This window comes from Marmota flaviventris, chromosome 15 (assembly GCF_047511675.1).
Source record: "Marmota flaviventris isolate mMarFla1 chromosome 15, mMarFla1.hap1, whole genome shotgun sequence".
NCBI classification, from domain to species: Eukaryota; Metazoa; Chordata; class Mammalia; order Rodentia; family Sciuridae; genus Marmota; species Marmota flaviventris.
In genome coordinates, this window is record NC_092512.1 from 9,903,385 (window position 1) to 9,916,261 (window position 12,877).

A 12,877-nucleotide genomic window follows, 5' to 3' on the forward strand; every position below is an offset into this window, starting at 1 on the left:
CTCCCTCTGGATCAGCCACAGAGAACTGCTTGCTACCCACTCCTGGAGGTCTTTGCACAAGCTCCCTACTCTACCGGGGAAGCCTGTGGTTTCACTAGCCTTATACCCGTGGTCTTGGTCCACGTCACCTGCCCCAGCTGAACTGGGTGCCCGCTGACTGTGCTGGAACCTCCCCCTTCTTTCCCCTTCATGCATGAGTGAAATTTCCTGTTGCATCTTCCTTTTGCCTCAGAAGGAGGCTGCTGTGCATCTGGAATGTGCCAGAGGCCAGCTCCAGGCAGCAAGAACCAGGTCCTGTGGCAGTCCTTAAACCAAGGACATGATGAAAAGAACTGTTGAACTGAGCCCATGCTCCACCATGACAATGATGGACAGGCAGTTTATTGGGGTGCGGATGGAGTACGCCAAGGCGCAGGTGAATGAGAAGCGTACCATTTCCTGTTTGCCCAGAGCTCCCACGCTTGCACACTTCCTGTTCAACACCATCATTCCCCAAGCAGTGTCACCTGATCTTACCACTATTAACTTGTTCCCAAGGGCTTCCATCACATGGTACCACAGTTACTGACAGCACTTGCCTGTTCCCTTGTAAGTATCTGGAGCACCGCCATTGAGTGTTCCATTTCTTGACTCACTTCTGCAGCCTCAACATCCTGCTTGGTACCTGGCTTAATAACCAGTGTTGGTTGGATAGGGCAGGACTGGTGGCATGGGGCATCTTCTCCAAATCAGGTCCCCTTGAAAAGATGCAGGCTCACCCTCTCTCCTCTCATCCCAGGAACAGTCACCCCTGGCACACAGACGCCAAGGCCAACCAAGGCACCAGCCCCCAAAGACCCACAGACAGGTGAGAACACACAGGTGGGAAAAGAAACCCGGTACCACGGCGGGGAAGAACTGCATGGGGCAGAACCCCAGGGATAGGGTGCCAGTACTCAGAGGATGCTGGTTATTGTACTTCACTGGTTCTCACAGGAAAGAGGCAGGAGAACTGGTTTGTAAGACTTGCGTGCTGCTAAGTTGCCAGGTGATCCTGAATAAATCACTTCCCCTTGGCTATGATTTTCTGTGGGTTTCCAGAACTCTTTATCCTGAAGGGACTTTGATTCTCTGGTTGTGGTATAACCCAAGGCAACTTCGTTTTCATTTTTGGAAGACTATTCTTGCCCCTTGCAGGTGATGTTCCTGCAGAGTGGCCATTTGCTCCTGGAGAAGAACCAGCCCTAATCCCAGTACCCCATCAAGTCTCAAGTGAGTAGCAGCACCCCCTGATTGCTAGGCTTGTGTTTCTTTCAGACAGGGTTGTGAAGAATAATAAAAGGAGGTTTGTTGGATAAATTTAGACCTAGAGTGCTGGCATTCAAACCCAAGCTCAACTTCCAGGATTCAGTTTCCTCCACTATATAGCATAAAAAAAGTTCCAATTATTGTGTCTGGTTTTTCTTTCCTACAAGATTTTGCATTGGGATAATGTGTGTGACAGTGTATTGGAACCCTAGAGTGCTGAGTGACTTAGGTTAGTTAACAGTCTTTGAGGGAACATCAAAGGTACCAGTGAGCTGGGTACCTTGCAAAGGGAAGGTGCTCTTAATAAGTGTGGTGTTGACAGAGAGGGCAGTGCCATTCACTGGGTGGCCATTTACTTCTCTGTTCTGAAGGACACCCTGCCCACCCCCCACCCCCACCCCCACCCCCAGCGTACTTGGTTCTCATGGGGTGAGGAAAGAACTGTTTGCTGGGCCTGAAGTAGTTTCCAGAATTCCCAAAGACTGATTTTCAGTGGTTTTGCTGATTCTTCCAGCTTTTGCTAGACGTCTCCTCTCCTCTGTTGTGCTGGTTTCTGGGAGAAACTGGTATAGAATGAGCCCTTGAAAGCTGGATGGATCAGGCGCCTCTCACTCCCGGATACCTTTCTACCCTAGTTCTGCAAGCATTCTGGCACCCTTCACTTGTATGTCAACAGAAGGCCATTAAATCATTGGGACCTGAATAGTCTCTTTTTCCTATCACCCCAGCTCTGCCTCAGCCCCTCCTACCTGCAATGAATGGTGAATGGGCCTTTCAGACAAAGGTGTGATTGCCACCACAGGAAATGACCTCCCCTTCCCCCAGGAGTTCTAAAGAAGCTCACTGGTGGTGCAGACAGGGCTGCTTATTAGATCAAGTTCTAGGACACAAGCCGCCTCTATATCCATGTCTGTGTGTGGAACCACATAGCAATCTCTACGTGGCCACCCATCTACCCCTCCACTCACACCCACCCGTCCCTCAGTAGTCATCTATCGGTATCCAGTAATTTCTGAATTATCTATATTCAGCAATTTTCTATATATGAGCTATATATCTGATCGATATCACTCTGTCCATCATTTATCCATCTATCTATATCCATCCATCTAAAAAAATCTATTTTCTTATCCTGTTATTATTTGACTCCTTATAAAAGCCACATATTAAGTAACAATGAAAACCTGGGTCACTAAACATAATTAATCTTCAGCCTCTGGAGGAAGAGAACTCATGACCCAGAGCCCTGTTCTTGGGGACCCAGGTTGCCTCATTCACCTTTCAGCCTGGCTTTGTATACTCCTTGCACACAGGCAGGCACAGGTACACACACCCTAAGCCCCCGCCCTCCAATGACTCTCCATCTCCCCTGGGCAAGCTGCCCCCTTACCCATGCTCAACATCATGGACCCCATCACCTGCCCAGGAATGCCCTCCCTCTGATGCATGCCTCTTAAACATTTGCTCCTCAGCTAAACCCTCTTTGATCTCCTCCAGGAGGTCAGTCACCACCTTCTCTCTGCCTATACCTTGATATTTTCACAGTAGCTTTACTGGGCGGTGAAGCCGTACCATGGTTACTGCCTGTCTCTGAGCCACAGGAGATCAGGGCAGGATTGGGTTCTCCTGACACAGGTCCCCACCAGGGGAAGGTGCTGGCTAAACTCTTGTTGACTTGACTGGTCTGAAATTCATCTTCTAGGGTGTCCTCAACCGCTCCTCAAAGAGGGGGCCGTGACGGCTGCCCCTCTCACCCTGGCCACCCAGAAGCTCAATCCTTGCCTGATGGAATTGTGCCGCTTCTTCCAGCAATGCCTCTGTGTGAGCCAGAGGAACCCCAGGACAGAGAGCATGAGGTAACCAGTGGCTTCTTTACATATTTAATATTTATAAGCTGCTTATTCTGTGTGGCTTCTCTGTAGGCCACAAGGTAGCCAGGCATTAACTAACCCAAAGACCGTGACGAGGGGACCTCAAGGAATGGGATCTTTTATGTGTCCTCTACTAGACTGTCACTTCCTTGGGAGCCATGATGGAACCTCATTAATTTATGGGTCCCCAGAACGAGGCCCAAGGCTGGACAGATTCAGGGCTGTACTTATTGGACAGAGTAAGTGCACGTGAGCTGAGCTGGATTGAGCTGGGTCGAGATGAGCTGAGAGAGGTGCCGTGTACCCAGCAGCATTACCACTGAGGACTTTGAGTGGTCCTTGAGCCCCAGTGTTCTCAGCCTGAGGAAACTTTCTAGGAGACAGTAACCAAAGCACAGGTCTATCTATCCACTCCCACAAATCCCTAGCAGTCACCGGCCAGTGGAAATAGAAGCTTGTAAAAATAAAATTAGAATTCAAACTACATTTTAAGTTAAGTAGGTTCAGGCATGGACACTTCCCTGCCCTTCAATACTGACCTACTGTCCTGTCATTTGGGACTTATTTTTGACTATACATTCAGAACCAATCACAGAGATGGATACTCCTTCTCCAGGGGCCTGGGAACCAGCTTCTCAGATCTTTGATGTCATGTTCCCAGTCTGCTCACAAGATCCTGCAGGTTCTCAGATCTCTGCTAGGACCAAGTCCCAAGTCCAGGTGTTTAGTCTTTTCCTGTCACCCCTTTCTGGCCTTGAACTTGGATCCCTCATTGGTTGGCTGCTTCCTCCATCCAGAGAAAGTAATGAGGAAGACCCAGAGACTCAAGGGTGGGAGTGTGCGAGGCTGGGCACTTCTCCACAGCCAAGGCCAAGCCTCAGGAAGAGGGAAGCTACAAAGCAGAGCATTCTGCATCACCCGGGCTCTGCTCCCTATTGGGTCCTTCTCAGTTGCTCTTTTTAAATCAATAATGCATTTTGCATCTCTACAGTGTATCCACTGTGCACTGGGCTAAGCCCAGGCTATGGTGGTGGGTCAGAAATAGGCCCAGAACCTGAAGATCGCATAGTCAGGAGGAAGAAATGGTCATAAACACGAATTACAAGATAGTTGGTGTAGAACCAAGTCATGTGTCCAAGGAAAACCCTGCAGTCATATCTCCTCGGAAAACATCACACTTGAAAGAACAGGTGGGGAAGTCAGAAGTTTTGAGTTTAAACTCACAGCAATGAAGCCACTGTTAACCTGAGCTCTTCCCTCTTTTCCCTGAAGTGTGAGTTGTTCCATAGACCCGCATGGAGTGCGGAATGTGGGACAAGAACACCACGTGGCAGAGCGAGGGGTGTCAATCAGTATGTTTGCACAATAAGAGCCTCTGAGATTAAGAAACAGCACGACTTGGTGAGGAAGTTGGCAATAGAAAGAGACAAGTTCCACACCAGAGTGACAAGTGCGTGGCAGACCCTGAATCACATGCCGGGGAGCCCCGAGGATTTAAGTGACAGGGTTCGATGGAGGAGTAGGAGTTTTCCAGGCCCCCAAATGGGAGAGGCCACTAGAAGGAAAATGCATGGGCTGTGCAAAGATGGGGTGGAAGGCAGCGGGGCCCTCTGGGGGCACTGGGGTGATCAACAGCGCTGCAGCAGCAATGGCAGCCGCTGTGTCCCACATCCTCCACTCAGGTGGCCTTTCACTAACAAGTTCCCTTTGCCTGTCACAGAGCTCCAGATGCCCCTCCACACTTCCCATTGTCCACCATCCAGAAACATACAGAACATCCAAACACACAGAACATCTAAAGCAAAACGGGCCGAGGTTCAAGTCCAGCCCTTCATTCTGTCCATCCTTGAACTCTGGTTCCCTAAACGTCCCTCCTCCCACATCGTCTCCCTTTCCTAGTCCTCTTTTGAAATGTTTCCTATTTAGAGTCCCTAGCACCTTCCTTGGGACACACTGTTCCCCTTCGAGGGTGACAAAGCCCCGGTTCCTTTCCCTCCTGATGCCTAGGAACTCTGGTGCCTTGGGTGCCAGGCGGGATTCTGGGGCTCCTGCCCTGTCCAGACTGCTGCACCTCCACATGGAGCCAGGGTCTGGTCTGATTTGAGGAAGTGTATACAGCAGGGGCTTCAACACGGTCCCGGCTTGTTCTGCTCCTGGCAATGCCGCTGGAGACAGACACCAGAGGACTCCTCCACAGCTGGTTTTCTTGGAAGAACGTCCAGCCTTTTCTACGTGAGAAACGCTGCTCTAGCCTCCGTGAGGAGCACAGATCTTGTCATGAAGGCAACGCTGACCTCATTCTTTATGCAGCAACAGCCACGCTATTTATCTATTGTTCCCATTTCCTTGTTTGCTTACTGGGAGATGCTTTATTGGCTCTGTGTCATGTCTAAATAATGCCAGGAAAGAAACTTCCATTCCTCTGCCAGCCACCTCCTCTGCCAAAGTGAACTAAGGCCTGGAACAGCAGCTTTGGGGCTTCTCAGAGAGGGCCATGTCTCTGCAGTCGTGACCACTGAAGTCCCCACCTCGTGGTGTGAAGCTTCAGGGACCCCCTCCGTCAGCCCCACACATAGTAGCATCGTTTCTAAAGCAGCTGCTCCCCAGGGTCATTGGGTGTCCTCAGTGTGGAGGGAGTTTTCTAGAGGGTTTTGCTGCTGTGCACATTGTCACACAAGCCAAGGGGGAGTGAGATGAGGCCAAAGAAATGCCCCAACGCTAGAAGCTTCCACACAGTTTCATGTGCTGTGTGGTAGGTCAGGCTTGAAGCCAGGAGGCCTGGTTTAAATTTACTTTCTACCACTTCTAAGTTATGTGGCCTTGGAATTGTCACTTAATTCCTCTGAACCTTGGCTTATCTTGTTTATCTGGGCCACGCTGCCTGTGTTCCACACGTCACACAAGTCCAAGGGCACCATTCATGGAGAAGGGCGGCAGCACTCTTGCCATACCAACAGAGTACTGTGAGAATGGAATGAAATGAAACGATGGCTCGAGCTGTCCCTGCCCAGCCCCTGGACGTAGCTGGCGTGGATGTGGCCATGGCTGTTGGTTCACTGCTCTTCCTGCTCTGCAGCCACGCTGGTCTCTGGAGCCTCGAACATGTTGCAGCTGTGGTAACCAAATGCCTAGAAGCCTGTCGAGTTGATAAGACCTGACATCCCATCTCTTCTGCTTTTGAAATGTCACCTTGAGTATGTGGAGCCCATGCTCAGAGAAGAGGGAGCCTTGTGGTGTTCCACATGTGCCTCTGTGTTCTGCCCTGCCTCTTCTCTGCCCTGCTTTGTACTGAAGGTCCCCACGTGTGCAAACTGCATTTCCCAAAATGCCTTGCCAACCAGCTTCCCATTGGCTAATGCAGTGGAAGAGACTGGCAGGAGATGGAGGGCAGGAGCCAGGAGAAGCCATGGAATTTCTCCCTGGGCCCCTTCTGCTTTGGGGAGTGTTTCTAGAATGGCTCGGTCTCCTCGGTGGTTCCAGTTTTGGAAAAGCACTCTCCCTACAGCCCAGCTCCGTGGTCCCAGCTGCTCCAGAGCCCTTCCCTTCCTGCTCTAGCTGCCTGCTTCCTCCTGTCCCTTCACTCCTGGAAGGTGGGGCAGCCTCACCTTCTCCTGTTGGCTCTTTCTACTCCTTTTATGCCCAGTCCCCAGTGTTAAAGGCCTCCAGAGAGCCACCTGGATTCTGCCCCCTGGGCTCACCTATTGGCTGTCCCCTGAGAATGCAGTGGGTTCTGTCCTGGATTGGACGGTGAGGCTAAAGTCAACACTAGCAGTTGAACGCAGTGACCCTGGGCAACCCAGTAACTCTCTGTGCCTCCATTTGCTCAATTCTACCATTTCCTGTAAACGGAGGATGGTATCACCTGGGGAATCTTCACAGTGAGCTTTGCTTGGGGAGTTAGTTGCTGAGCGCCCAAGAGTACGGTAGAGTTGCGGAATGAGAGCGGCGGAGGAGAAATCAGAGCATGGTTAGGCCAAGCTCATCAGATGTCAGATGTGGGTTGAAGGAGATGTAGACCCCATGGTCCTAGGGTGAGCTACAGACACAGGCTGCACTGAAGTCTGCTTCCTAATGTCAGTCAATGGCCTCTTCACCACAGCCCCTGCTGACACCCCGGCATTGTTAGCAATAGCAGCACTCTGCCCTCTCCACCTGCCACAGAAACAAACAAGAAAACATTGTCATTTATTGAGCACCTACTAGGTACTGCTTGGGAACCTTACATATGCTGTCTCATCTAATCCTCAAAAAATCTGTGAGTGTAGGTTTCATTATTGCCTTACATCTATATATCGGAAAGTCAGGACTTAAAGTAAGTCTGGCTGGCCCTTAAGTCTGAGCTTTTCCTACCCTGTCCCATTCCCTTCCTTTCCTTCTATATCCTCTAAAGATGGATGGAGGGTTCCTTGCTGTGAATAGTTGGCCATACATTCATGATGATGTAATTGCTCTTTGGATTCTGTCTTCTCCTAGCCAGGTAGGATCGTGATTGCTCCCAACTCTGACTTAAATCTTTAGGTACTGTCTGGAATATTACTCCTGGTTTCTGAAGAATGCAACATTTATCTGCCAGAGGGTGAAAAGGGTGTCGTCCTCACACAGTAAGTACCCAGCTTGAGGAGGCTGTAAGTTTGCAGTCACTGCACCCTATGGAAGGTTTCTGTGAACCTGAGAGGTCTTCTTGTCACCTGGAGCCAAAGGTGTGCTATAGCTTACACGGTATCCATTAAGTCTAGAAAACAGAGTCTAAGCTATTTCTGATTTTCCAACAATGAGCTTAATGTTTGACGTAAGGTATAGAAAACAAAAGCCGAGTCAGCCTGACATGCACTGTTACCCTGTGTGTGAACTCAGGCAAGTTTCTTAGCCTCTGAGTAAGTAAGCTCAAAAGTCAAACAAAAACTGGAAGGAAAGATAAACACTGAAATTCCCAACCAAAGAAGATGGGAAAAGAAGGCTGCATGACGTCCTGAAAGTAGAACTCCTCTCCCTGTCCTGATGGCTTCAAAGCCTCATTACCCACAGAACTCACTTGGGTTTTTTCTCCACTTCTACAGACAAAAGTGGCTGGTCTGGTAGGTCCGATTCCCAAACCACTGATTTGGTGTCAGATCATGCCATCTAATAGGCTATCTATCTGGTCAAGGGCCTCTGGCTTCCTGAAAATCATGGAGCTGTGTTAGACTCTTTGGGAAATCCCTTCTTAATTGTAACCCAGGTATAAGCTGGGTGCTCACATGGCCCAGTCTTAACAGGGGTTACCTTTAACAAAGAGTTCAGCCTCTCAGACTTTCCCTGTGTCCCTTAAATAACAGCATCAAACGGCGTCCCATGCCAACACTTCTTAGATACTGTCCTCATTCCTTTGGCCTCGCAGTGTCTCTTGGTCTCACAGGCTCTCTACCACCACCTTCATGTGGCATAGCAGAAGCCAAACCCTGGAAGTGAGGGGTTCCGAAAGAGACATATCTTGGAAATACATAGTTCAGTGGCTCTTCTTTTGTCCTTGCCACATTGAAGTGTCTATGCACATAACGTATCACATTTACTGAGCAAAGTATTGATGAGTTTGCAGTCAGGCAACCCGGGGAGATAACAGCTGGGTGCTGGAAAGGAGCCCTGAGCAGACGGTGGGGCAGCACGGGCTCCTCCTCCCTCCACTCTGCGGCTGACTAGCTGGGGTCTCACCTGGGTCCTCTGCACGCTGACATGGACCCCCTCCCCGTAGCATACTGCCCCTTGCTGGCCCTCTGGAAGATCCCAAATGGTCACTGGGGCTGTCGGAGTTTCGCCATGTCTCTGCAGTGTTCCCACCTCGGTGCCCAGTTCCTCACTCTTGTTCTTTCAGCCTTAAAGCAAAAGTGCCTCGAGAGTATCTGCGAGTCAGTGTGAGAACCTGCCCGTCTTCAGGCCGAGACCTTCACCCAACTTGGCCACGTCTGCAGAGCTCTCAGGCTCCAGCGAGATCACCCATGCATCGAATGTGGTTCTTTGGAGAAGTGGCACTTTTTCTCCCCTGCGAACTGGTGACAGGTAGTCAAGGTAGAGGCCTTGTGACTAATGCTGTCATGACAGACCCACCTGCCTGCCTCCAAGGGATGGAAACTTAATGTCTGTGGCCCAGAAGCTCCTATGAGGCTCTCGACCACCCTGATAGCTGGAAAGCTGACGGAGAGGGTCAGAGCACACCGGCCCAGCCTGAGCTGACACAATAATGCCTGAGGTGACCTAAATGGAGGACATTGGAAAGACAGAAAAATTACAAACTGAGAAAGACTGAAACCATATCCTGGAGAGAGTCACATACGATCTTGCTAAATTGTTAACTAAAATTTAGTTGCATGTAACTAAGCAGGCTTGCAGTGCTGTGGAGTCTACATAATCTCCATGTTCCTAAACAGGAGACGATGAGAAACTACAAAAGGAGGCGTTGTAGGGCATTGTTTTAATTGATATCTTATCCTGATTCCTCCTCTGTGTGCCCCTCTGTAACTGGGAGTTCCCAAGAGCACCCACAGGCTCAGTGGCTTTACTAGTAAGACCATAGAACTCAGAAAAACCCTTAGATTCACACATACCATTTGTACAGGAAAAGGATTCAGATAAAAATCAGCCAAGGTACAAGGCAGGTAAAGCCAGTTCCACGGGAGCCCAGGTACGGGCTTCTGGTTCTCCTGCCCAGGTAGGCTGTGCAGCCAGCACTTGACTGCCTGTAAGGAAGGCCCACATGGAGGATGGCCCAACAGGGAGGCCAGAGCTTGGCATCCAGGGATTTGGCTGAGGTCAGTCAGTGGGTATGGACTGTCATGCCATCTCCGGCCTCTCCAGAAGACCCCCACTATATAGTACATGCTCACATAAGCTGTCTGGTGTGGCCACAGGTGAAGTCACGGTGTCAGGATAGTCCAAGGGTCTAGCAGTGATTCCCCAGGAGCTGCTCAAGGACTGGGCCTTCCTGTGAAAGGTACAGGTGTGAGTCCCTGCACCTGCTGAGCCAGCCTGCAGCACACCCGCACACCAAGGGCCCCTTTATTGTATGGGGTCCCTTTTCATTGTTTCCAGGTCTGCAGATTCCAACTCCCTGGTAGATGCCAGACTCTGCAGGGCATTACCGAGCAGGTTTGCTCTCTCAGTGGCTCTGCAGGGACCCTTCACCCCTCATGGCTGAGGACAGCGTGCCTCCTGGGGTGCTCGGCACCCCTCCTCCCTTCCCCTTCCTCCCACCTGCATACACACTTCCCTTGGTGCTCCCTGGTGACAAAAGTCACCTTCATAATACAAATACAAAACAGTTTCCCCATGAAAGACTCTTGGGTGCCTAGCAGCCTGGGGGTGTATCTGGGGGTGTAGAACTGTAACTGTGGGGAGAGAAGCAGTCAGAAATGTCCCTGACCATCACATGGAAATCTTCCTTTTAAATCTCCAGAACAGTTGAGAGACCCTCATATTGATGCATGTGTTGAGCTCATACATACCTGTTGTCATGACTTTGGGGGCTGCAAATGGCCCTCTGGTTTGTAAAGATGATGTTAGACATGACAAATTTTGAAGGATCAAAGGAGCATCCACCTAGGTAAACCAAGGCTCAGTCCCTTTCACTAGGTGTGGGTTACTTTGATTAGATCCTTTCTGATGGATGAAGCTGAAGTTAAGGATCTTTGTCTGTCAGGACTCCACAGTTCCCCACAGAGTAACTCATCACCAGGGAGGTGAAGGATGGATGGATGGTCTGAGCCCAGGAACAGTGTTCTCCACTAGTGGGGGAGCTGGGGTGGACTTCTCTGCCCTACTCTTTGGAAATGACTGAGCATGACCATAACCTTTAAAAACCCTGAATTTGGAGTCCCTCTGAGGCCTGTGCAGGAATCTGACCTAGCATTAAGGACAGAGGCTCAGTGGACCATGTGAGGGGGAGGGGGATGTGGGGGGGAGGGGAAGGTGGGGGGGAGGGGGGAGGGGGGGAGGGGGAGGGGGGAGGGGGGGGAGACGGACGGGGAAGGTGGAGGGCTTCTATTGTCATATCATCTGCCACAGTAACAGCGATACTGGAGGAAACAGGACCCAAGAGTGAACCAGTGGCACAGTTCACTGGTCTGGAGATTAAGGGTGGCCTGAGCACTCCAGAGCTGAATTCATCCTGGCTTAAGTGATGGACAGGTGACAAGGAAGTCTCAGGGGTGAGACTGAAGAGACTGAACCACAGATCCAATCTGTGTGTTTCTGGCCACTTGTGCTTAACTGTGAGACAAAAGAGATGTCGGTCCATGCCCCTGCTGGTGGAGGGGACCATGTACTAATTTCACATGCAATGCCAGCAAACTGAGCCCTTCCTAGCTGTGGAGGGGCTCACATTTCTGCTTCATTCATGCCCAAAGACAAGCTAATTTGGAAAGGGCAGGAGAGAGGAAGGGCGGGAGGAGGAGGAGAGAGATGGGGAGAACTTGTGTCTCTTGGCGGCAGGCTGTGGCTCTGCCTGTGTTTGAGCGGGTGTCCCTGTGACTGCACAGGTGAGCTTGTTGTGGGTTTGGTCCATGTGAGTGAGAAACTCAGTTGCCATCATGATGAAACCTGTAACCTTGAACTCTCATTTAGAACACTGCTTTTACGCCTGGGTTCTTGTGAAAATTTTAATCTTGACCTATTCCATCAACACAGAATGTCAAGTCACGGTTCCAGGGATGTTGGAGACCCAGTGACTGTCAATCAAGTGATTTGCCTCCAACCCCAGGAGTGTTTGGCAATGTCTAGAGACATCTGGGTTGTCAAAACTCGTGGAGGTGAGGGAGGAGAGGGCTACTGGCATCTAGTGGGTGGTGACCTATGATGCCACAATGCACAGGACAGCTCTCGCAGAAAGGAATGATCTTGCCCAAATGCTCAGTGCTCAGATACCTGTTACAGGTTATGGGAAGAAAACTCAAATTCCCGAGAAATGTCTAGAACAGCGAGCCTAAGCAGGTTGTGACTGTGCTTTAGCATCATGTGGGAAGCTGGGCTCTTGCTTGTAGAAAGCTTGGGTTTGGCTACACTGAGCCCTGTATCCCCATGGACTTAGTAGTTTAGGAGGTGGCATTCCTCTGTGCTAGTGAGGGAGGACTGCAGCCACTGCAGCTTCACCCCTCGATGCCCCTGAGGGGCTGCACACCAGTAGCGACCTAGAAACAGAAGCTTCCCTGTGCCAGGAGGGCTACTTATTTGAAGAAGCCCCTCTGTGGTCTTTGGTAAATGCGCTGCTGAGCCCTGGCTTCACCTTCTACAGGCATTAGTGGCAGAATGAGCTGCTCACAAGGTCCTGACCAGGCTGAGCGATCCCCAAGAATGATCTGTCACATGTGAGCGTGGACAGATGCCTCAGGCTGATGACATCACGTTTCCTGTCTGTGAAAAGGAGCCAGCGGCCTCTCCCTCCAGGGACCACAGAGCAGCAGGGCTATAGGGTGACAGGGCCAAGGCCTGTGGAACGCCGTGGTGCATCCTAGACACTCAATATGCTTGTTCTCCTTGTTAAAAATCAGGAAATAGGACACTCACAAAAGGGCTGGGGAGGAGAGAAAGGAGCTGGGGTTGCAAGACAGACCACACAGGGTCCCTCCTCCCGTTCTGATAGGATAAGATCCATTTAGTGAATGTGGAAGCCACAGCTGAGCTGCGGCAAGCTCAAGGCCATGCTGCTAGTCGGGCGCAGGACCGGCAACCCAAGGTGTCTGATTAGAAGGCCC

At 50.7% G+C, this 12,877-nt stretch overlaps 1 protein-coding gene across 1 annotated transcript in view; it reads left to right on the top strand.

The window, feature by feature from the left end:
- Hhla1 (HHLA1 neighbor of OC90) overlaps positions 1-9,050 on the top strand; it is a 32,223-nt gene extending 23,173 nt beyond the window's left edge. Inside the window, exons 12-16 of the mRNA XM_027946448.2 lie at positions 779-847; positions 1,177-1,251; positions 2,990-3,143; positions 7,677-7,759; positions 9,007-9,050. Coding sequence (XP_027802249.2) covers positions 779-847; positions 1,177-1,251; positions 2,990-3,143; positions 7,677-7,759; positions 9,007-9,050 — 425 coding nt within the window. The remainder of the gene's footprint in view (positions 1-778; positions 848-1,176; positions 1,252-2,989; positions 3,144-7,676; positions 7,760-9,006) is intronic.
- Positions 9,051-12,877: the final 3,827 nt, after the last annotated feature.